Below are 25939 nucleotides of genomic sequence, written 5' to 3' on the forward strand. Positions count from 1 at the left end.
ATAATTTCAGCTCTTAGTGTATCCTTCTCCTGTCTCTATTCTTTCTCCGTTTTGTTTTTTTTGTATTTTGATTTAAAAAAAATTTCTGATTTATTTTTATTTATCTATTTGAGACAGAGAGGGAGAGAGAATGAGAATGGGCACACTAGGCTCTCTAGCCACTGCACACAAGCTCCAGACGCATGTGCCACCATGTGCATCTGGCTTACATGGGACCTGGAAAAGCAAACCTGGGTCTTTAGGCTTGACAGACAAGCTCCTTAACCTCTAAACCATCAATCCAGTCCCCCTTTTTTTTTGATTTTTGAGATAGGCTCTTGCTGTATTGCCCAGGCTGGTTTAGTCTGGAACTCACGGTGATTTTCTTACCTGAGCCTCCCAAGGGGTAGGATTATAGGCATGTACCACCATGTCCAGCTTAAAGCATGTTATTTTGAATGTCAAATAGCATTTAAGTTCCTTTTAGAAAATATTACCACATACGGGGCTGGAGAGATGGCTTAGCAGTTAAGCACTTGCCTGTGAAGCCTAAGGACCCCGGTTCGAGGCTCGATTCCCCAGGACCCATGTTAGCCAGATGCACAAGGGGGCGCACGCATCTGGAGTTCCTTTACAGTGGCTGGAGGCCCTGGCACGCCCGTTCTCTCTATCTCTGCCTGTTGCTCTAAAATAAATAAAATAACAACAAAAAAATTAAAAAAAATATTGCCACATACTGATTTGGGTTTTTTTGTTTTAATTTTGAATATATATACATATATACATACATATATACATATATATATTAGCATCTCACACATGCTAGGCAAATGATCTACCACTAACCAGTCCCTACTTATTTTGTTCTATGAAATTATGGTGGAATTTTAAATTAGGGTACACTGCTGTTAAAGTTAGTGCTTTTACAGATATGGTGAAGCATCTACAAAATACAACTCTTTAGTAGGCTGTAGCTAAACTGTCTGCCTCTTCATTCTTGTGCCATGAATACTTAGGACAAACCTATTTTTAGAACCAGCTGTTTTGTTTGTATTGCAGTCATTTTTTCAATAATTTTTTCCTTCTGACTAGTCATTGAAAAGTTAGCGCCACATAATAAAAGATAAAAGAAGATAAAATATATCGATAATGTTGGTAAAAGTTGTATTTCTAGTACCTTCTATTCTAATTGTTAGGGTTACTGAAATAGCCAGATAATAAAGACAGTAATATGCATAATAGGACTGGCTTGTAGGTGTTTAGTAAGTCTGTATTAAGTATATTTGTGAAAATAAGAGTGATTGTGTAGCCTGGCATAGTGGCACATGCCTTTAATCCCAGCATGCTTGGGAGGCAGAGGTAGGAGGATTGCTGTGAGTTTAAGGCCAGCCTGAGACGACATAGTGAGTTCTAGATCAGTCTGGGCTAGAGTGAAACCTCCTATCTCAAAAAACCACCAAAAAAAAAAAAAAAAGAAAAAAGTGCTTATGGTATTTTGAGGGTCAGAGTTACGGGATCTCCTCGAGGTCAGCGAACGCACAGGATTCATGTTCTGACGTGTTTTTCATTCTGTGCTAGCTTCCGTTGTGTTCATCATCTGGACAACGATGAAGTTCAGGATAGTGACTTGCCAATCGGTAAGTTATAAACACATTCATTTATGAATAGCATACTATCTTATATATGAAGATGATGATACTGATTAGAGTGACAAGTTTCTTGTAAGGCGTGAGAAATTAAGGCGAGATCTCCATTCCTCAGAGCAGTTATCATACTTCACTCCTAAATGTTTTGTGCTCTTATGGTGCAGTACAGGACAGCATTTGTGTTTATGTGTGTGCTAGGAATTTGCCCAGCGCTTTGCACATGCCAGGCATAGCACTGTCTATGAACTATGCTGCCGGGCCTTGCTTGCGCGTCTTACCTAATTACATGTACCCAGTAGTGGGAAAGAATTTTGCAGGTGATAACCACAATCAGTCATAACCTAAGCTTGCCTTAAGTAAAAAATTTCAAGCAAGAGTATTGACCATTAAGTATTTATGAATAAAACTATTTTGAGCAGAAGCTGTACCCATACAATTTGAGCATGACTGTGGCCAGTGATTTCTTAAGGGGATAAGGAAAGCTATCCTAGTAAGAATAAATGGGTGAAAATGAAAAGCATAAAACTAGCAAATGAATAGTATTTCCTTACTCTGTGTAAACTGTTCTCTAAAGAGTCTCAGAGCTTTGACAAGTGCCACATGTTCCAGATGTTGTTCTTTCCTTTTATTAATAGCTTTTGGTTTATTTTTACTTTTGGTTTTTTGAGGTAGGGTTTCACTCTAGTCCAGGCTGACCTGGAATTCACTCTGTAGTCTCAGAGTGGCCTTGAACTCACGGAGATCCTCCTACCTCTGCCTCCCAAGTGTTAGGATTAAAGGCGTATGCCCGGCCTGTCCTTTCCAGTTAAATAGTCTGCAGTCCAAGGGAAGAAACTTAAATTCAGAGCTTGGATCCTTGGCAGTTAGCACCGTGCCTAGCACACAGTGAGCTTTTAGTAAGTAAAACTTGAGAGCATAAATAAGTGGTTCTTGTTCTAAGCCATGGACTGTGAGCAGAGTTGAGATACTAGATATAAATGTGTTTTTCCCTTTGTTGCAGGACTGGCGGGAGCTGTGGGTGGACGACGCCATCTGGCGGTTGCTGTTTTCTATGATCCTCTTTGTCATCATGGTTCTCTGGAGACCATCAGCAAATAACCAGAGGTAGAGAGGTTTTTGGACACCCCCCCCCACACACAAAGGGAATAATGGATAATTTATTCTGAAGGCAATTATGACCAAGAATACAGATTCAGGTTATGCTAAGTACTGTGTTTCCATTTGTTAACAATTTCATGAAGATTTTTTTAAAAAATTGTTTTTACTAGTGTATATTTATTATACAGAATGGATTTCATTATCACATTTTCATACATGTAAATAATGTGTTTTGATCATATATGCACCCCCATCACCCTCTCTTGTCCCCCTTCCACTGAGTCCCTTCCTTTTACCAACTAGCCCCCTTCTATTGTAATACCCTTTTTTAAATGGCTGAGTAAGTTTTATTAGGGTTGCTTACAGGAATATAGGCAAGGGACTTTTTACAGGGCATGGGCTGTATCAGTGGGCTTCACTTATGAAGAAAATGTTTCCCACTTCCCCAGTAACCATTCACTTCTAGCAGCTCTTTAGAGAGGTCGTAGGGCCTCCCTCTATGGCATAATGTTGACAGGCTGTACAGCTCTTGTACATCACGGTGTCTGCATACGAGGCTGCCGTGCTATGCTATGTCCCAAAGTCAGCATTCCACATCATTCCCCACTTCTGACTCTTCCCCTCTTCATCCCTCCTCCATGATGGTCCATAGGCCTCGGATGGAGCGGTGCAGATAAATTATTTACGACTGAGCACTCAGTCATCACTTGCTCTCATTGCCCGACCACTGCCTGTTGCAAACAGAGGCTTCTCAGATCCAAGCTGACACCAGCACTAGCGCGCGGGCGGGAGTGTGCTATGGAGAATGGCCACTGTGTGCAGTTAGCAAACAACATCAGCAGTTCTGCTCTAGCCCAGGCTGGCCTGAAATTCACTGTGTAGTCTCAGGGTGGCCTCGAACTCTCAGCGATCCTCATACCTCTGCCTCCCAAATGCTGGGATTAAAGGCGTGTGCCACCATGCCCAGTGGGCTTTACAATTTTTAAAAACATTTATTTATTTTCAAATATTTTAATTTATTTTGCAAGCAGGGAGAGAGAGAAAAGCAATAGAGAGAATGAGTGCACCAGGGCCTCCAGCCATGCACGTGAACTCCAGATGCATGCCTCTGGCTTTACATGGTACTGGGGAATTGTATTTGTGTATGGACATCTGCGCCATGGGGCCTGTTGTGGTCAGAGGACAACTTTGCGGTATTTGTATTCCACCTTGAGTCAGGGTCTCCTGCCACTACAAAGGAATATCAGACTAGCAGGCCCCTAAGCTTCATGGTCTCTTGGCTTAGCTTCCCATTGCTATATGTATATTAGGATTGTAAATGTGTACATCACTTTCCATCTGACTTTATGTGGGTACTGTGGAATGACCCTGGGTGGCAAACTTTGTAAACAAGCACTGTTAATCACTGAGCCATCTTCCTAGCCTTCTCTCCCCTTTTTTCTGAGACAGGGTCTCTCAGTTCTAATGTTTGCATGGCAAGTGCTCTTACCTACTGAGCCATGTCTCCAGTCCCCAGGACTTTATTCTTTAAACTGTGATTTCTTCAGGGTCAGCAGTGTGGGAAGTCAGGGGAATCTGCCTTCCCAAGCCTTCTCTTGTTAGCATATTTTAGAGAGAACCATAATAAAGGCATGAAATGTATAGAATTTGGTCTTGTCCTTTAGCCAGGTAGTTGACCTTGAATCTGAGATTCTGCTTTTCTCCCAGTATTGCCTCTGTACAAAGTGGGCTTCACAGACACCAATGCCACTGAGTCCTACACTCCTCTCCACTACCATTAGGATGACATCTAGATTGAAGGTTAGCTTAGAACAAATAAACCATTAGCAGTGTCAAAGCTCAGCTGCATACAATGTGTGCATTTAGGTTCTTTTGGGTAGAATGAAGTACAAATGTGTCCTACAGTATGGACAATAAATTGTCCCTGTTTGCCCTCTGTCAATCTCTGCCTCACTTCATTCTTGTATTATATTGGCTATACTTCCTTTATGAATAGAAGCAACTAGAGTGGGCATCTTCATTTTACCATGACTTTAATTTAGATGCTTTCAAATTAACTGGTATTTACCGTGAAGTCACAGATTCCTAATACATACATACATTTAAAAAAAACAACACCACCTTTTTCTTTTTTATAGGTAGGGTTTCACTCTAGCCTAGGATGACCTAGAATTCACTATGTAGTCTCAGGGTGGCCTTGAACTCATGACGATCCTCCTACCTTAGCCTCCTGAGTGCTAGGATTAAAGGATTGCACCACCACACCTGGCTGTGTGTGTGTGTGTGTGTGTGTGTGTATAAGAGAGAGAGAGAGAGAGAGAGAGAGAAAGAAAGAGAGAGAGGGAAGTAGGGTCTCACTTTAGCCCAGGGTGACCTGGAACTTACTCTTTAGCTCCCAGCTGGCCTTGAACGCATAGTGATTCTCTTCCCTATGCCTCCTGAGTGCTGGATTAAAGATGTGTGCCATTATGCCTGGCTTAATATTTTTTCTTGTGAGAGATTTAAAAAAAATTTTTTTTTCAAGCAGAATGGGCATTTACTGGTTCACATAACTGAAAAGTCCACGGTATATACTAGCTTCAGGCACAGTTGGATCCAGGGATATAAAGGATGTCATCAGAACTCAGGTCTCTTTTTGGCTGTTTTCCTCTGCACTGGCTTCATTTATGTCTGGCCCATTTGACATGGCAGGCCTTCTTGGTTTGAATATTTCATCCTACCAAGCTAAACCACCTATGTAAAGAGAACTCCACAATTCAATAAAACTCCCAGGGTTGAGTATCACTGGGCAAACTTGAATCATACATTTGTTTCTGAAGCAGCCACTATGGTCAAGGACTTTGCTGATGATGGATGGGGCCAGAACATGTCCATTATAAAGCACAAGGTCAATGAGACTGTCCAAATCACATGGGCTGAAAATAGCAAGAGGTGGTTCCAGGAAACATCACACTGAATACTGAAAAAGCTTACTCTCTGCCCATATGGTTCAGTGGTAACAGCTGGCATTATTTCTTCCTTGGAAATCAAATTATTTAAATCATATTCATGAAGGATAAGTCTATTCTGTCCTTGGGAAGCCTGTAGTTCATTTGAATGGAATAATCATTTCAAATAGCATATTCTGGGAATTACCATAGAGTTTCCATCCAAGTTATGTTTGTCTTAGAGCTTCACTATCTCTGTGACGTGAAGCAGGATCAGTAGCCTCCCATTGGCAAGCAGTTCTGAAGCTATTTGAGTCAGTATAAATATTAAGTTCAGTGGAAATTTCTTGTATTCCCTCAAGTTGAACTTTTCATTTCTGAGTCTGGTGAATCAGACTTATTTTTGAGTTACTGTGGAACAGAGAAATGGACTCCGTTTTCAACTTGCTTGTTTTGTCTACATCTGGTACATGTTCCAAGTGATGAAAATGATCCAAACACATACTAAAAAAAGAAAAAAGTCTGTTGGTCGAGCATGGTAGAGCATGATCCTTGCTTTTGTGAATATTATTTAAAAATATTTAATTAATTAGGGTGTGTGTGTGCGTGCGTGCGTGTGTGTGTGTGTGTATGGGCACGCTAGGGACTCCTGTCATGCAAATAAACTCCAGATACATGTGCCGCTTTCTGCATCTGGCTTTACATGAGTACTAGGGAATTGAACCCTGGTCTTGCAGGCTTTTCAAACAAGCACCTTTAACCACTGAGCAGTCTTTCCAGCCTGAAAGAGATTTTAAAACAAGGTAGAAAGAAAACATTAAGCAATGGGCTGGAGAGGTGGTTTAACAGTTAAGGTGCTCGCCTGCGAAGCCTAAGTCTCCAGGTTTAATTCTCCAGGTCCAATGTAAGCCAGATGCACATGGTGGCACATGTGTCTGGAGTTCGTTTGCAGTGGCTGGAGAATGGTGCACCCATTCTCTCTCTCTCCTAAATAAATAAATAAAAATAATCAGAAAAAAATTTTAAAAAGAAAATATTAAGCAATAATAAAACAGGAAGTATAAAAGGGAGGTTAACTTTACAGTTGCTTAAGAATTATCTGTTGGGTAGCAGCTTTGCTGGGTCTCTTAGGAATTGTGGGAAACAAAGCATCAGATTGACTCACTCAGACATTCACTTCATGCAGTCTTCATTTAGAAACTAAGATTTAAATTACCTGAAACACACATAATTAAGCCTTTTTCTCTTTACTGAGTTTGAAAGCTGAGATTTTAAATGAGAATTACTTTTATTTGTATGATGTATATCCTTATAAAGAATTCGTTGGTGGCTGGAGAGATTGCTCAGTGGTTAGGCATGTTTGGATGCAAAGCCTCAGGCAATTCCCCAGTACCCATGTAAGGCCGATTGTACAAGGTGGCGCGTGCATCTGGAGTTTGTTTGCAGTGGTTAGAGGCTGCAGTGTGCCCCTTCTCTCTGTTTCTGTTTCAAACAAATAAATTAAAAAAATTTTTTTTTAGAATTAGTTGGATACTTGCAAAATATATTAAAGTATTGTTTTAAGCACTTGGTCATGACTTTTCTGGTCCATCGCCTTGACCATTCAACCACAACTATAGCTTGTAATGACTTTTATTGAGCTTTTCATTTTTAATTTGATAATTTCGTGCATGTATGTAACTATTTGATCATATTCACACCTTCCATTACCTTCTCTTATCTCTTCCCATTCTTGCTGAACCCCATTCTCTTCCTACTTAGTCCCTTTTTATTTTCATTTATTCTTAATTTTTTAAAATTTACTTGCAAGTAGGGAGAGACGAGAATGGGTATGCCAGGGCACCTTGACTGCAAACACCAGACATATACACTACTTTGTGCATCTGGCTTTACTTGGGTACTGGGGAATCAAACCCAGGCCTGTAGGCTCTGCAAGCAAGCACGTTTAACTGCTGAGCCATCTCTCCAGCCCCATTTATTTATTTCTTTGGAGGTAGGGTCTCACTCTAACCAACACTGACCCGCGACTCACTCTGGGTAGTCCTAGTCCAGGCTGGCCTCGAACTCACCGTGAATCTTGTACCTCTTCCTCCCAAGTACCGAGATGAAAGTCATGCACCACCATGCCCAGCATCCCCTTTCTTTATTTTTCATAAGAGATTGCCCCACTGTGTTACTCGGGTTTGCCTTGAATTCATAATCTTCCTGCCTTAGCCTTTGAAGTGCCGGGATGCAGGGATACCTCACCTGGCTTGACTGCCACAGAGCACTGAGTGTTTTGAGTAATGTCCTGTTGCTTTCATGTACAGATGGGGAAACTAGGAGCATGGGGAGATTAGGTAACTTGTGCGCAGTCACTAGTAGTATGTGGCCGAGTCTGCATTCATCAATGTAATATTGCCTTGCTTCTTTCTTGCTCACATAGGCAGTTGTGAACTTTTTGTTTCGGTTTGGTTTTTCGAGGTAGGGTTTCACTCTAGCTCAGGCTGACCTGAAATTCACTCTGCAGTCTCAGAGTGACCTGGAACTCATGGCAATCCTCCTACCCCTCTCTGCCTACCGAGTGCTGGGATTAAAGGCATGAGCCACCACGCCTGGATGGCATTTACGAACTTTTTGGTGGGTAATATTTATTCCCTAAACATAAAGTTTTTATGAACTACTCTAATTACAGTTTCAATTATAAGTCCTGGAAAATCCAGATTATAGATGTTGCTGGGGTTTTTTTTTTGTGTTTGTTTATTTTTATTTATTTATTTGAGAGCGACAGACAGAGAGAAAGAGGCAGAGAGAGAGAGAGAGAATGGGTACGCCAGAGTTTCCAGCCACTGCAAATGAACTCCAGATGCATGTGCCACCTTATGTGTCTGGCTTACATGGGTACCCAGAAATCGAGCCTCAAAACAGGGTCCTTAGACTTCACAGGCAAGCGCTTAACCACTAAGCCATCTATTCAGCCCTATGTTACTGTTTTTTAATTGTTGCTTCTGTTCTTTCATTTTCTGTCAGGTTTGCCTTTTCACCATTGTCAGAGGAAGATGAAGAAGATGAACAAAAGGAACCTATGCTGAAAGAAAGCTTTGGTAGTAATAAAGGCACCTTTTATTTTGGGGTAGGGGAGGCTAAAGAGATAGCTCAATGGGCAAAGGCCCCACTGCGCAAGCATGAGGACCAGAATTTGACCCCCAGTATGTACATAAAATAACAAGTGTGACACTGCACACCTATAGTCCTGTTGCTGGGGAGGTAGGTAGGGATAGGTGGATCCTTTTGGCTTGCTGGCTAGCTGCTCTAGCAAATTAAATATTGAGTTTTCTAATTTAGCTTCCAACTTTCCTGTATGAATATAATGATGGAGAAACATCTGTTGTATAATTGATTTGGTTAATTTTCTTTCTTTTCTTTTTTTGGGGGGTGGTTGTTTTTTTTGAGGTAGGATTTTACTATGTAGCCCAGGCTGACCTGGAATTCACTATGTAGTCGTAGGCTGCCCTCAAACGCGTGGTGATCCTCCTACCTCTGCCTCCCGAGTGCTGAGATTAAAGGCGTGCACCACCATGCCTGGCCTCATTCAGTTAACTTAAAGCTCTGGAATCTGTTTTGTAATTACTGCAGGGCTAATGATAAAGTGGGCCTTTTTTCCCCCCCTACAGAGGGAATGAAAATGAGAAGTACCAAGCAAGAGCCAAATGGAAATAGTAAAGTAAACAAAGTAGTAAGTATGACTTTTCCCTGTCTTCTTTCATCTTTGATTTGTATATATAAGCTTTAAGGAGGGTTTTTTGTTTTGTTTTTGTTTTTGTTTTTTGAGGTAGGGTCTCTCTCTAGCTCAGGCTGACTTGGAATTCACTATGTAGTCTCAGGGTGGCCTTGAACTCATGGTGATCCTCCTACCTCTGCCTCCCAAGTGTTGGAATCAAAGGTGTGTGCCACCATGCCCAGTATTAATGATTTTTAAAATTTTTTTAAGTTTATTTATTTTGCAAGCAGAGAGAGAGAGAGAGAGAAAAGAGAGACAGAAAGAATGGGCATGGCAGGGCCCTCCAGCTGCTCCAAACAAATTCCAGACACATGTACCACTTTTTGCATCTGGCTTTATGTAGGTACTGGAGAATTGAACCTACGTCATTTGGCTTTGCAAGCAAGTTCCTTAACTGCTAAGCCATCTGTCCAGCCCTACATTTTGCACGACAGTAAAAACTGGGTGTGGTGGCACTTGTAACCCTACTTCCTGAGAGGCTGAATGAGGAGGATCATGAGCTCAGGAGCAAACTGAACAAATAAACTTTTTTTTTTTTTAAAAGAACAGCAGCAATACAGATACCCCAAAACAGCAAGTGAGTGTATGATCAAATAATCTTTAACTAGACAGCTTGCTCCTGTATTTTGAAAAGTCCCAGACCAATCTGATTTCTTTTGAATAGTCCCATCAGCCATCTAAGGTCTCACTTGTACTAAAGACCTAGATAGATGGTTTCTCACCGGGGATGATTTTCTTTTTTTTTAAATTGTGAATTCTTAAGTTTATTTAGGGAGGAATCACAAATTGTGGCACTTATTTAAGGGAAATTGGGATTTAGGAAGAAGGCTAGAGCCGAGTCATAAGCATGTGTGAAATGGAGTGTTAGGGGTTTATGAAAGTCCTTGAGCCCCAAGCCCTAGGTTTGTGTCTGTTTCTAAAAAATTAATTAATTAATTATTTATTTATTTAAGAGAGAGAGAGAAGGTACACCAGGGCCTCCAGCCACAGCAGACAAACTCCAGATGGATGTGCCACCTTGTAAATCTGGCTTAAGTGGGTCCTGGGGAATTAAACCTGGGTCATTTGCTTGGAGGCAAGTGCTTTAATCACTAAGCCATCTCTCCAGCCCTTGTGTCTACTTTTAACCAAAGAATTGAATAAAATAAGACTAAGAAGGATAATTATTAAATTACTGTATTTATTTAGGGAAGTACAGAACCAAAGGGAAGGAAAATGAATAAACCCACGTGGTCTGAGAGCCCACATGGCGGGCCTGGAAAAACAGGGAAAAAAGCACAAAGAGCTGCCATGTGATAGGCAGGAGGGGGTGAAGAGCCCATGTGGGAAGTGGGAGTCGCGAGGTTCTCCAGCTGGGCTGAGACAAGGGAAAATACTTACCAGAACATGGAGGTTCAGCCAAGAGAAGTTGCCCTCCCCTGGTAAAACGTATTTATCACCTTCTCTGATTTGGTTTTTTGATATAAGGTCTTTACTTTGTGTGGCCTTGGTAGACCTCAAACTTGTGATCCTCCTCCTGGAACCTCCCAAGTGCTAGGATTATGTACAGCTTATACCACTATACTTGGGTGGCAGATTCCTGTCTTTCTTTCTTTGGTTTTCAAGGTAGGGTCTCACTCTAGCCCAGGCTGACCTGGAATTCACTATTGAGTCTCAGGGTGGCCTTGAACTCACGGTGATCCTCTGCCTCCTGAGTGCTGAGATTAAAGCCATATCGGTGGGGTTTTTTTTTGTTTGTTTGTTTGTTTGTTTGTTTTAAGCAGTGCCTTGCTATATATAGGCCAGGCTGACCTGGAACTTACTCTGTAGCCCAGGATGGCCTCAAACTTATGGTTCAGATACTCCTGCCTCAGCCTCCTGAGTGCTGGGATTAAAGGTGTGCACCACCACACCTGGTTGTTTTTATATTTTCTTTTTATTTGAAAGAACAAACATTCAGGTGCTAGAGAGATGGCTTAACAGGTAAGAGCACTTGCTACAGAGCGTGAGGACATGAGTTCCATCTCCAGTACTCACATGAAAAGCCAGATGTGTCCACGTAAGCATATAATGCTCCCCGGGGGGCTGGGGAGCAGAGGCAGGAGAATCTCTGGGCTTGGAGGGTAGCCACACTGACTGAAAAAGTAAATAACATGGAAGACCAATAGAGGAGGATGCCTAATGTTCTACTCTGGCCTCTCGTGAGTGTGCCCTTAATACCAGCATTTGCAAGGCAGAGGTAGGAGAACTATCAGCCAGCATGGGGCTACAGCTGTGTAGTAGTAGAGTGAGTTCCAGGTAGGCTGCAGTAGGGAGAAACCCTTCCTCAAGAACGAAAAGAAAAAGGAAAGAAAGAAAATACATGTAGGCCCAATTGAGTAATATTCATTCTTAGAATTAAATCCTGTTATTCTCAACAAAATTTGGTAAAACTGGAGAACAATTAGATTAAGTAAGCCAGGCACAGAAAAACAAATACTCTATAGTCTCTTAAATGTGGAATCCACCAATGTTGAATTCACAGAAGTAGAGGGTAGAATGGTAATTAGGGATAAGAATATTGGGGAGATAATAGTTAAAGGCATCTTTGATTTTTTTTTTTAAGTATTTTTTTATTTTGAGGTAGAGTTTCCATCTTACCCAGGCTGACCTGGAACTCATTGTCCAGTCCTAGTCTGGCCTTGATCTCACAGCGATCCTCCTACATCTGCCTTACAAGTGCTGGGATTAAAGGTGTGTGCCACCATGCCCAGCTTTAATTTTTTTTTTTTAATATTTATTTGAGAGTATGTGGCAGATAGAATGGGCATGACAGGGGCCTCCAGCCACTGCAAATGAACTCCAGACATGGCATACTTGGGTACTGGGAATCAAATATGAGTTCTTAGGTTTCACAGGCAAGTGCCTTAACCCCTATGCCGTCTCTCTATCCCCTTAATTGTTTTAATTTAACTCTTCTTTGTATGTCACCAATCTCATTTGTTATATGGATATACTACTTAAAGTTACAAAAAGGATCTTAATTACTTGAGATGTATTATGTGGTACACTTTAGTAACAACTGATATTTATGTGTTCCTAGCAGGAAGATGATTTGAAGTGGGTAGAAGAGAATGTTCCTTCTTCTGTGACAGATGTGTAAGTGTTTGAATCATGACTACAAGGATCCTATGTCAGTTATTTTAAATGAAGGAGCTGAAGAGAACTCTAATGAGAATACAAGGTGTTGGGTAATTAAAAGGTTGGGAATAATACAGAAACAAAAATAAATGGGATTATTCATTCAGAGACCCAGAATTCAAGGGATAGTCCTTTTGAAACTTGGGAATTCCTTTCCAGTGCCACCAGTATTCCTGTGGCATTCGTCCTATCACAGTGTAGAGCATGCCCCCCCATGTAATTCCATTACTTAAGGTTCTTGTTTAATTTGCCTTTTTTCCTCTCTGAAAGGTCATTAATAAAATAAAAATCATTCATTAGTCCATTGTCCTTTATAACCCATTTTTTAAATTTATTTTTTTAATCTTATTTTATTTTTTCTCAATTTTTAAAAACATTTTCCAGGATTATAAAAAATATCCCATTTTCTAATAGATCCATTGACTTTCATTACAAATATACTTGATCACTTGGCTTCAAAAAGTTTAAAATCAATACCCTATCATCTGTATGCTGGTACAAAGCAAACTGTTTTACAAATTAAATACCTAAAAATTTGACAAAAATATTAAAATTTGGTGAAAAACAATTAAAAATCCTTAATCTCTTTCTTCAAAAAAGGAGGCAGTCTTCCCAGACCTATTATATATTGTTAATAATATTCACCATTTTTATTGTTTCGGTTTTTTTTGTTTGTTTGTTTTTTTGAGGTAGGGTCTCACCCTAGCCCAGGCTGACCTGGAATTCACTATGGAGTCTCAGGGTGGCCTTGAACTCATGGCGATCCTCCTACCTCTGCCTCCCGAGTGCTGGGATTAAAGGCGTGCGCCACCATGCCCGACAATATTCACCATTTTTAGAACAGGTAGCTAAATTATATTTTATGTTAGCATAAAAGCCCTTAAAGTAATAGATTTTATTTATATACATTCCAGTTAAGTCTGTGAATGCCATCTGATTGCAATATAATCAACTCTCTTTAATTGTAATTTAGTTATTTTAACAATTTGCATAGTTTGAAAGGGATAAAGGTTATTCTACAACTAATTATCATAGGCTATTACAGTGCTACTTCTCAAAGCAATATGTATTTGCTCCTAAATGAAATTATCTTCTTGTAGCAGGGTTGAAACCCCCCATTTTTTGTCGTGATTTTGTATTCAATTTAGTGTTTCTCTCTTTTCAGAGCACTTCCGGCCCTGCTAGATTCAGATGAGGTAAGTAATCAAATTGTGGGCATTAACTGTAGGTTTGGTGCCTTCACAGCAACTCATAAACCCTCCTCTGTTTAGGAAGATTCTGTTGATTTGTTTCAGTAATGGACTGCAGAATTACAGTTGCTACGATTGTATGCTTGACAAAGCAGGAAAGCAGACACTAATAATAGACTTCTTTATGTCTGTGTGTAAACATCCCACTTTCCTCATTCCAAGTTATGTGGTCAAATTTAAGAATATTTTTGAGGCTGGGAGATGGCTCCTTGGTTAAAGGCACTTGGTTGCAAAGCCTGACATTACCTACATAAGACGCACAGAGTGGCTCATGAGTCCGGAGTTCTTTTGCAGCAGCAGTAGGCCCTGGTGCACCCATACACATGTATTCTCTGTATATGCCAAACAAATCAATATTCGTAAAAATAAGATTTACTGTTGCTACATCAATTTTCTTAATTGACACAGTAATGTAAATATTAATTTTAGTGTTTTATAATTAAGTGTTTTACACAATTTTAAAAAGCACATGATATCTATCCTCTTAGCCATAGTCAAGTACTGGTTATTAACTTGATACATGCTGTATAATATACTCTAAAAGTTTTTCATCAAATATGAGTATTAATGTTTCACTGTAAGATATATCACTTTGTTTTCATCATCTTCTATTTATGGTCTCTTGCTACTTTCTGGTCTTTTTTTTCTTTCTTTCTTCACAATCCTGAGTTCACATCTTTTATTGGGTCTTCAAGTTAAATCAAGTTAAATTCCTTAGAGGAGGTACAAATTCTTATTAAGGCTTTTTTTTTTTTTTTTTTGAGATAGGGTCTCACACTAGTCTAGGCTGACCTTGAACTTGTGGTGATCTAGCTGCCTTTGCCTCTTGAGTGCTGGGATTAAAGGCGTGTGCCACTACACCCAGGTGTTTGGTTGTTTTTTTTAATTGTTTTAAAAGTACTTATATATATGGAGAGAGAGAGAGAGAGAATAGGCACGCCAGGGCCTCCAGCTGTTAGAAACGAACTCCAGACACATATGCCACTTTGTGCATCTGGCTTTTGTGGGTCTTGGGAAATTGAACCTGGGTCCTTGTCTTTTTAGGCAAGTGCCTTAACTGCTAAGCCATCTCTTCAGCACTGGTTTAATAATTTTTAACATCATACTTGACTCTTTCCATCTTCATTTTGGTTTGCATACCAGACAGGTAGACTTTTTGAGTCATTTGACATAGGATAGGGTCTAGACATTTGTGTTTCAAAATCTTTAAAGATCAGCATTTGGGAAGCTGAGGTAGGATTGCTGTGAGTTTGAGGCCACGCTGAGACTACATAGTGAATTTTAAGTCAGCCTAGGCTAGAGTGAGACCCTACCTTGAAAAACCAAGTAAATCTTTAAAGATACTTAGCAATCAACCCAGGTTCTTTTCCCCAGTATTCATGTTAAACCAGATGCAAGAGGGGGCACATGCATCTGGAGTTCGTCTGCAGTGGCTGGAGGTCCTGGTGTTCCCTTATTCTCTCTATCAAATAAACAAGCAGAAATTAAAATTCAAAAAATAATGTGTTGATGGCCTGGAGAGATGGCTTAGTGGTTAAGGCACTTGCCTGCAAAGCCTTGGGATTGAACTTCAATTCCCCAGTACCCATGGAAGCCAGATGTACAAGGTGGCGCATGCATCTGTAGTTCATTTGCAGTGGCTGGAGGCCCTGGCACACCCATTCACTCAGTCACTGTCTGCTACTCTATCTCAAATAAATAAAATATTTTTAAATATATGTGTTGAGCAGTTTACAAAGAAGATATTTGGAATATAGACCATTTTAAATTAATGTACTTAGAAAAAAATCTTTTCGCCCCCTAGGAACGGATGATCACACACTTTGAAAGATCCAAAATGGAGTAAATGATGAATACTGCCCAGTTGAAGATGGCTAATATCAGGGGAGAGATCGCTTCTGTGTCGGTCTAATACGCTGCTCCATGGGACTGTAGGAGGCAGTGACAGCCCCATCTGTTCCTTGATCTTTGTGCATGGGAGCTGGCAAGAGGTGTCCCACCGGGAGAACTTCTTTGAAATATTCACACGAAGAGAAAAATCTACAAGCATCTTATTTACAACATTGATCTCCTTTCACTCCCAAACCTGTCATGGATATTTATGCAACTTACGTGTTGTTCCTGAACTTTCTGTTTCAGTTGATTAATCTGTCAAACTAAAAAATTTAACATCTTTTAAAGGACTGTCATCAGCACCATAATATGTCATCTGCAGGATCAACTGCCTGAAATTTTTATTTAGAGAGTTGCATAGGTGATGGGGAAAGTTGTTGATTATCTTCCAGTTTCCTGGGAAGTAAAGGTTACATCTAGTAGAAGTAGTTTTGAGTAAAATGAGTCCTTCTGAGTTAAGGAGTTACAGTTCTATCAGTGATGAAAAGAGAAAAAGCGAGAGAAAGTAACATGATTTTTTTTTTCAAAAAAGCAAAATCAAGTGCAATTTTGTTTACAAATAGTGTATATTAAAGATTTTTCTATTTCAGATGTACTTTAATGAGAAATAGCATAACTCTTGACATCTGATATTGTGACACATCCCATTGCTGGCAATGTGGTGCACACTCCAAAACTTTTAACTACTGTTTTATAAGCCTCCAAGGGCGGCATTGTAGAGTTGTAGGTAATGCTTCGTTTGCCTTCATGCCATTCTTTGGGAGTTGCACTAGATACCAAGAGGCCCTCTGTTGAAGTGCTGTGACTAAACGCTGTGCAAGAACTGTCATGCTCCAGGAGGGTGAGCTTATAGGAAGAAAACAAGGCCTGTTGGTTTCTCAAACAGTTATTCTTGCATGAAGTAGTATGGAGGCCCTGGACTGCTGCTCATTTTTAAAGATTGACTGTTCTAGTACCTGGTGTTCGTTTAGAGATTGCTTATAAGGGACATTTGAAGGTGATGGGATTCACTTGAAGCACTATATTTTCAGTTTTAATGGTTTTGTCCAGTTTTCCCTTCCCAAGACTTTTGTTCTACATGAAAAGTTCATGCCACTTTTTAATATAAAAATTTTAACAAAAATAATGTTTTTCTCATTCATTTAAAATTTTCTGTAAACATCCTTCTTTCTCTCAAATTCTTTTGTGGATATTTTCTTTCCATGGCTTTATTATAGGGTCTTATTTTCTGTTGTAACTAATGACTGCATGACCACAGACTTGGCCAACTCACACATTAGTAAAGTGTTAATAACACTTAGGTGACATTTTCCCCAGCTTGCTATGGTGATTTTTTTCCTCAATTTTTATTAACATTTTCCATGATTATAAAAAATATCCCATGGTAATACCCCCCTCTTCTGCCTTTGAAATTCCATTCTCTATCATATCCCCTCCCCATCTCAATCAGTCTCTCTTTTATTTTGATGTCATGATCTTTTCCTCCTCTTATGATGGTCTTGTATAGGTAGTGTCAGGCACTATGAGGTCATCATGTATATCCAGGCCATTTTATGTCTGGAGGGAGCATGTTGTACAGAGTCCTACCCTTCCTTTGGCTCTTACATTCTTTCCGCCACCTCTTCCGCATTAGACCCTGAGCCTTGGAAGGTATGATCAAGATGTTACTCAGTACTCCAGTCACTTCTTTCCAGTACTATGATGCCTTCTGAGTCATCCCAAGGTCACTGCCATCTGAAAAGAGTAGATTCTCTTCCCAAAGTGAGAGTAGCATTAATATAAGGGTATAAATATTAAGAGAAGTACTTACTGGGCAGTTTGATAAGCATAGTATATACACTTGTCCAGACATCAGCAGATGTTACACCCCTAGGGCTCATGACTACCCTGTTTTAAGTTTTCAGTATCAGGGATATGTTTCCCCCCATGGAGCGGGCCTCCAGTCCAGTTGGAGGGCAGTTGGTTTCCACCATGACAGACGTGCCACTATTGCACCCATTGGCTCATTTGGCCTGCCTGGCCAATTATAAGGCTTGCAGTGTCCACTGTTGAGTATCTTCACTGGTGGTATCTCTCCCATTGAGCTACATGTAGAATGGCTTCTTCCAAGTTTCTGTCATATGGTCTACATGGAGGAGGTTATCAGCTCAGTTCCAGCAGGATTTTTCAGTGGCCTTGCAGCCCAAGTATGTGGAGTCTTCAGCAATAGGGTCTTACCATCTATTCCTGGTGGGAAACCAAGGGCCTTGGCAATGGCCTATAATGTTTTGGGGGTGTCGGGGACCTACCTGGCCAACAATTCACTGGAGGTATCTCATCCCTGGCACTGAAAATTTTCTAACAACGATCTATTGCTCCTGAGTGTTCCATTGTCCGAAACCGGAGGATTCCATATGATTTATTTACATCCTCTTAGGTTTTGATTAGCTCTCCCTCCACCTTTCCTTTACTTAATCTCTTTCCCTGACCTCACTTTGGGCCTTCTCACCCCCTGTTATATGGTGAATTTTTTTGAATGTGCATATATGTGTGGTCTGCACGTGTGTGTATGCATGTACATATGTGGACATGTGTGGATTCATGTAAGTGCACATATATGTGGAGGCGGAGGACAGGTGGGGTGTAGTTCCCCAGGAACACCCTTTACTTTTTTTTAGAAGGTCTGTCTGGAGCTTGCCAATTAGGTTAGATTAGCTAGCCAGTGAGCTCCAGGAATATGCCTGACTATGCCTCTCCAGCTTTGGAATTACAGGTACCTGCCACCACCCACAACATTTATGTTGGTCTTAGCATTGAAGTCATGTCATCGTGCTTGTGAGGCAAGCACTTGACTGACTGAGTCATCTCCTATGCCCAGGATACCTGAGTATCCTGATGTTAATCCACTGTCAGAATGTAGGTATAATACAGCTAGGGATGCTGCCAAACATCCTGCAGTGCACAGAATACCCTCTTCCCAGCACCCAAAGACTTGTGCTATAGTTTTCACTCTGTAATGTTTAATTCAGTAAAGTTGAAGTGAAGCCTCAAACCACATTCCTAAGAGGTTAATACTGGTCCAGGAACCACGCAGAAAACCACTGTTCTACAACTCTTAAAATGTAAGGGTACTTGGATGAGTTGAGATACAATCATACTTTATTTATTGACTGGCTAGGCAAGTTATAGGGACTTAGATGTATTTTTAAAAATATTTTGTTTTATTAGAGAAAGAGTGAGAATGGGCGCAGGAGAGCCTCCAGCCACGGCAAACTCCAGAAGCATGTCATCTTTAGCACCTGCTTTATGTGCTTACTGGGGAATCGTTCTTTGGCTTTGCCAGCAAGTGCTTTAACCGCTAAGCCATCTCTCCAGAGAAAGAATAAGCACTCAAAGGATTGCTGTCACAGCAAACTTCACCACTTTGGTACTGGGAATGGGTACCTGGTCTGGAAGGTTCTTTAACTTCTGAGCAATCTCTCCAGTCCTCCATAGGTACTTTTAAAAACCGTTCTGCAGGGCTGGAGAGATGGCTTAGCGGTTAAGCGCTTGCCTTTGAAGCCTAAGGACCCCGGTTCCGGGCTCAATTCCCCAGGACCCACATTAGCCAGATGTTCAAGGGGTTGCATGCGTCTGGAGTTCGTTTGCTGTGGCTGGAGGCCCTGGCGCACCCATTCTTTCTCTCTTTCTCTCTGCCTCTTTCTCTGTCTGTCACTCTCAAATAAACAAATAAAAAAATTTAAAAAGCCATTCTGCAGATTAGGAATAGTAAGGCCTGGAAGGATTGAATTTCCTTAAAACACACACACACAAAATCTCATTTGCTAAATGACAGTTCGAACTGCAAACCCATTTGACGTCAAGCACGTGTTCTTCACCACCACGCTCACTGCCTAAGACTGTTCTTTTTTTTTCGGGGTTTGGGGGGGAAGGGGTTGTCGAGGTTAAGGTCTCGCTTTCTAGCCCAGGCTGACCTGGAATTCACTGTGTAGTCTCAGGGTGGCCTTGAACTCACTGAGATCCTCCTACCTCTGCCTCCCGAGTGATGGGATTAAAGGCGTGCACCACCATGCCCAGCTGCCTAAAACTATTTCAAGATTAATCTTTAGGATCTCACCAATTAAGCTGGCTAGCTAGGCAGACCCCAGAAGCTCTTCAAGAGCGTGGCAATCGGGACCCCTACCCAGAGCGGCTTCGGCCCAAGCCGGAGGGAAAGACCGCGGCAGCCCAGCACACTCCTTCCGGAAGCTCGGCGGCCGGGGCGGAAGGGGCGGGGCTTCGGCGGCGGAAGAGGCGGCAGCAGGAAGTCCGGAGCCGGCTGTGGTGGGGCCGGAGGTGGTGTAGCTGGGCTCCCGGCCGGCCTCCGGCCCACCTTTCGTCCGCCCTCGCGGACCACGAGCTCTGTCCCGCACGGTCGGCGCGAGGCGGCGGCGCGAGCCCGTCCTTGCAGCCATGCACGACGCTTTCGAGCCGGTGCCGATCCTAGAAAAGCTGCCCCTGCAGATCGACTGTCTGGCCGCCTGGGGTGAGCCGTGGGCTGGGGGCCGAGGCCGGGCCCGCGCGCGAGCCGCCCGGACCTCCTCCGAGGCCGGAGAAGTGGACGCTGCTGTCCGTAGGGGTCTGGGATGCGAGGGCAGAGAGACCCGCCTCCCGCGCTGCAGCCGCAGGTTGAGCTCGCTTAATTCGTTGTGCCCAGTTTTGGGCCGGTTCGATTCCCAAGACGTCTTAAGGGACAAAACACTGAATTGTCAGCCTGTCAGGGACTTGAACTTGTCCACACGATTGTAGTGTTTTCCAGATTAAAAACATGGTTTATTGGGCGTTGAACACATAACACCAAATGACTTTCCTTCTTAGTGTGCACTCATAGCTCACTTTTTCTCATAGGTAGTTGACATATTTTCTTTTGGAGGGGGCGAGGTTCGAAGTAGGGTCTCGCTGTAGCCCAGGCGCCCTGGAAGTCACTATGTAGTCTTAGCGTGGCCTCAAACTCAGGGCGATCCTCCTACCTCTGCCTCCCGAGTGCTGGGATATGTGTTCTTAATCTAACCAAGTGGTTGATTGCTTTATTTTGGTCTTTTTTTTTTTTTTTTTTTGAGGTAGGGTCTCACTCTAGTCCAGGCTGACCTGGAATTCACTATGGAGTCTCAGGGTGGCCTAGAACTCATGGCGATCCTCCTACCTCTGCCTCCCGAATGCTGGGATTAAAGGCGTGCACCACCACACCCGACCTGCTTTATTTTGTTAAGTGCCCAGTTTACCTAACCGGATGGAGGAACATCTTATCAGACTGCCATGAAAACCAAACAACATAACCTCGTATAATTTCTCTTCAGGTTGACTAGTGCAGAAGGAAGGGTCCATCATCTCGTGTGTTCTGAAGTTCAGGAGTCCACACCTTGACTCTGAACTACATCATGTGATTTTCCATAGTGGTTATTGCTCATAAAAGCACCCAAAGGTCAAGTAGAAATAATTTTAATGATTTCTGTTACTGTCCAGCTCCTAGTAATAAAGGGCTTACAAAAAGGTAGCTTAGAGTGCTCAATCAGATCTTAGACTGAGAAAGTACCCATGATGATCCCATGTAATCTTGGTGGTATCTGGCGTCCTATAGGTCATCTGTTGGCAGTGCTACTCATTCATCCTTAAAGTCCATTATGGACTCTTCAACTGGGTTCCTTATACAGATTTTCATGTTACTGTGTGCCCATCCTCCTCTTAGCAGCTCCTAGCCTCTAATGATCACACCTCTTCACTAAGCTATTTTCAGTTCTTAGAATTAAGGAGAGAATTTTGCTTCAAGACATTTCAAGAAAAATGCCATTTCCTACATGAATTTGCCTTCATTTACTGAAAATGCTCCCAGTAAAGATTCTGGGGGGAGGGAGGAGAAATAGACAAAATGAAAGGCCCAAGACAATGCATTTTGGGATTCTTTTCTCTATTGCTTCATCAAATATGCACCTAGGTGGGGATTCTCTTTGCCAGGGACAGCAGTACAAGGATGAACAAGAAATAGTGTTTGTTTTCTAGAACACACTGGGTAACAAAGGTTATGGTACCAGAGACATAGGCTAACCTCTTGCAACATGGAAGACAGGGACCCAGCTCAGCCCAAGACACATGTTTCTGAGGAGGATGGCTGCAGCTGTTTAACCACTCTTGATTTAGCTTGTCAGAACCATGACTCTGCCATGAGAGACTCTCATTAAGATTCCTTTTAAGTGCTTTTCAAAACACAGTTGTGAAATGATAAGTAGCTTTTGGCCTGCCTTGATCACCAAATAAGACGTGCCCTTTGTCTCCCACATTACTGTGGTAGCTATTGGACTACAAGAAGCCTTTTACTTCCTCTTGAATCCAAATGATTTTTTTTTTTAATTCATGACTTCTTCAGTCTATTTTTATTTATTAGAGAGAGCAGAGGGAGGGAGAGAGAGAGAGGCAAACGAACTCCAGACACATGCATCACCTTGTGCATCTGGCTTACATGGGTTCTGGAGAGTCAACCCTACGTCCTTAGGCTTTGCAGGCAAGCACCTTAACTGCTAAGCCGTCTCTCCAGGCCCCAAATCTAAATGATTTTGCTATCAGACTTTAGTAGTAATCTTGATGGCTGCTTACAGTTATTACCCTTTCTTATGTACATGGAAAGTTCACCTAGGAATGAGCATCCAGAGACAGACTTAATGGCATGGTGACAGTGTAATCCATCTCTTGGGAAATGAGTTGGCGAGGACACAATGGCTTCTCTCTGAATTTCAAGTTATATAATCCAGCTGGATATCTAATATGACAGTAGCTTGACCCAAATCATTATTTTTCACTCCCTCCAAAAACATACCTATCCTGGATCCCACATTTCAATAAATGACATTTCTATTTACCTTTTTCGTTAAGGCCTAAAACCTGGGAAATATTATTGAATGTGAGACAGGGAGAATTGGTGGGCTTCTAGCCACTGCATTTGAATTCCAGATGCATGTGCCACTTTTAGCACACATGTGACTTTGCACATCTGGCTTACGTGGGATCTAGGGAGTTGTACGTGGGTCCTTAGGCTTCACAGGCAAGTACCTTATTCTCTAAGCCATCTATTCAGCCCTCGTTATTGACTTTTATATTACATCCAGCCTATCAGCAAATCTTAACTGATTTCCCTCCAGGATAAATCCAGAATCTAGTTGTTTCCCTTCATGTCCATTGTTAATTTTTCTTGATAACACTCCATCATCACCTTGTGTCTGAATGACTATCATAGTATTCTGATTGATCACCCTGCATTTCCTTTTGCATCATTTTTATCTTTTTGCCTGGATGGAGATGGAGTACACCTTTAAAAACCTAAATCTAATTGCATTTCTGTTCTGCTCAAAACCCTGCAGTGGCATTATGTTACAACCAGAATAAATTCCAGAGTCCTTACCATGGCTGGCAACATCAGATTGGAAACTGAGACAGGAGGATGGCTTCAGTCCAGGAGTTCAAGACTAGCCTGACTGGTGTAGGAAGGCCTCGTAGACCCTCTCTCAAATCAAAAGAAAAGAAACAAAATGTGGATTGTGTATGCACATATTTGTGTTTCTACTGGTGGTGACTGTCTTACATAGTTACTTATGTGTTCCAAGAAACAATGGAAGAGCAAACTGAAAATGATTAAAAATGATTCCTGTAGCAGAAAGGATAGGAGAGGGTGGAATAGCTGACTATGGAAACTAAACTACATCATTTTAGTTTTGAATTATATATGTTTCAAATAATTAGAAAATAAAATTTTAAATTAAAAATGCCAATTTCAGAGTACCACCTCAGGATCACTGTCAGAATCACTAGGAACAGGGCTCTAAAATTTATATTTTTTAAAAAAGTATATATTGGGGGCTGGAGAGATGGCTTAGCAGTTAAGGTGCTTGCCTGCAAAACCTAAAGACCAACTCCAGATCCCATGTAAACCAGATGTACAAAGGAGAGGCAAGTGCAAGGTCACGCATGCCCACTAGGTGGCACAAGCGTTTGGCGTTCAATTGTACTGGCTGAGACCCTAGCATGCCAGTTCTTTCTCCCTCTGTCTGGAGAGTTCACTCAGTGGTTAAAGTGCTTACCTGTAAAGCCTAATGACCCAGGTTTGATTCCTAGTACCTGTGTATCACCAAATGCATAAAGTGGTATGTATTTGGAGTTCATTTGCTAGAGGCCCTGGCACACACATTCTCTCTCCCTCCCTGCTTCTCTCCTTGCCAATAAATAAATAAGTATTTTTAAGATGGGTGTGGTGGCACATGCCTTTAATCCCAGCACTGAAAGGCAGCTTTTGGAGTATCTCTGTGAGTTCGAGGCCAGCCTGAGACTCTAGTGAATTCCAGCCTAAAAGGCTAAAAAATATTTATTATTTAAGAGAGACAGTATGGGTACAAAGGGCCTCCTGCCACTGCAAGTGAATTCTAGGTGCATGCTGCACTCTGCATCTGTCTCTGTGTGGACACTGGAGAATCAAACTCAGACCATCAGTTTTGCAAGCAAGTGCCCTTAACCACTGAGCCACCTCTGCAGCCCCAGGAGTTTATATTTTTTTCTCAATTTTTATTAACATTTTCCATGATTATAAAAAAAATCCCATGGTAATGCCCTCCCTCCCCCCTTCCAGGAGTTTATATTTTTAATAAGTCTAGCTGATTCTGAAGCTGCTAACCAGGAGCTTGTCCTTTAAGAAACCTTGTTCTTTGCTACTTGACCCAAAGCAGGGAGATGACTGCTACCATATCTTTGTGTTGGGCTGGGAATGGAACTGTGTCTGCCATGAAGTTGGACAGAGGCTCATCAGGACAATTAGAGAAGCAGCCCCAGCCTTACTCACTTTGCAGGATCAGGTCATCAGTAATTTGGCTCCTTTTCCTTGCTCCCTTCTCCTTCCCTCCCTTTTCCTCCTCCTGATCCTGCTGACTGTGTCTCACTATGTCATAGCTGAGACAGGTCTTGAATTCATGATCCTCCTGAAGCTAAAGTTGTGTGCCCCCACAGCCAGCCCATCAGAAGTTTTCTAGTGCTGACTCGTTTGCTTACATGTGGGCCCCTTCTTTAGGTAATGTGTTCCACTTTACTCTGCGAACTTGTTTCCATTGTGTGTGCCAAGCTGAAGTACATAGTGGTATGTCCTAGACAGAGCAAGACCACAGGCCACCTGAGACTCCACTGACTTCCATAATCAAATCACATTCCTTCAGGGTTGCTTGCTGTGAACACATGTGGGTACTGCATTTGAGGATCAGGAATGAATATGTGTATGGTACTTTTTCTACTGAAAAGAAGTACTTTGAATATATGACCAGGACCTCTAGCCACTGCAAATGAATTCCAAATTCATGAGCCACCTTGAGTTTGAGACCATCCAGGAAATACAGAGAGTTCCAGATCAGCCTGGGCTAGAGTGAGACCCTACCTCAAAAAAAAAAGACCTACGCTTTTATGATGATTAATAAAATGATGTATGGTTTAGAATTTTTGGGAACATAGTGCATGCCCAGTAAAGGTTGTTTTGGTAAAGGATAGACCATGTGTACCATGGGATATGATATACATTTTAGGTGTGTATTAGGCTGTGCCATTTTGATTTTTGTCAGTACATGCTGTGATATTTGCAGAGGTTTGCAGAGCCATGGAATAGCCTAAGGACACATTTCTTAGACCATGTCTGATTGTTAAGCAACATATGACTGTATCTTGTTTTGCATGTGATTAGAATTTATGAACAAGAGTTTATAAGAAGATTGAGCAAACTTTGTTTCAATATCAAATTAAAGGAAATATCTACTTAAACTTCTTTGCAGGATATAGATATGAAAGAATAATTACTTAAACCTCTCTTGAATTTTCTCCCAAATTGTAGCCATTGAGCAAACAACATTAGCACCACCTGGGAACTTGTTAAAGTTGGAAATTCCTGGGACTGTAAAGATGGCTCAGTAGACAAAGTGCTTACCACACAACTCAAGTGCCTGACATAGCTGTGGCAGCAAGAAGGGGAGCGGAGACAGGAGCATTTCCCAGAAGTTCAAGAACAGATCAGTGGACAATGCGAAACTGCCTTAAACAAGGTGGAAGGCAAGGCCTGACCTGAAAGTTGCCCTCTGACTTCCACACACACATCCCTTGTTACATACATATTTGCACTCACATACATGAACATGCACATACATACACACACAAGCCAAATACAATTTTTTAAAAAGACAAAGAAGGGCTGGAGAG

The 25939-nt window shown here is 41.7% G+C and overlaps 2 protein-coding genes across 3 annotated transcripts in view; both read left to right on the forward strand.

The window, feature by feature from the left end:
* The window catches only part of Tmem87a (transmembrane protein 87A), a 64622-nt gene extending 47784 nt beyond the window's left edge, over window positions 1-16838 (forward strand). For both annotated transcript variants that reach the window (XM_045157486.1, XM_045157487.1), the window contains exons 14-20: window positions 1558-1616; window positions 2626-2729; window positions 8660-8733; window positions 9304-9365; window positions 12472-12527; window positions 13735-13765; window positions 15624-16838. In XM_045157486.1, coding sequence (XP_045013421.1) covers window positions 1558-1616; window positions 2626-2729; window positions 8660-8733; window positions 9304-9365; window positions 12472-12527; window positions 13735-13765; window positions 15624-15665 — 428 coding nt within the window. In that variant the 3' untranslated portion in view covers window positions 15666-16838. The remainder of the gene's footprint in view (window positions 1-1557; window positions 1617-2625; window positions 2730-8659; window positions 8734-9303; window positions 9366-12471; window positions 12528-13734; window positions 13766-15623) is intronic.
* A 3217-nt stretch (window positions 16839-20055) lies between these two features.
* Vps39 (VPS39 subunit of HOPS complex) overlaps window positions 20056-25939 on the forward strand; it is a 54285-nt gene continuing 48401 nt past the window's right edge. Inside the window, exon 1 of the mRNA XM_004660891.3 lies at window positions 20056-20216. Coding sequence (XP_004660948.1) covers window positions 20144-20216 — 73 coding nt within the window. The 5' untranslated portion in view covers window positions 20056-20143. The remainder of the gene's footprint in view (window positions 20217-25939) is intronic.

Source organism: Jaculus jaculus, chromosome 8, assembly GCF_020740685.1.
Source record: "Jaculus jaculus isolate mJacJac1 chromosome 8, mJacJac1.mat.Y.cur, whole genome shotgun sequence".
Lineage (NCBI taxonomy): Eukaryota > Metazoa > Chordata > Mammalia > Rodentia > Dipodidae > Jaculus > Jaculus jaculus.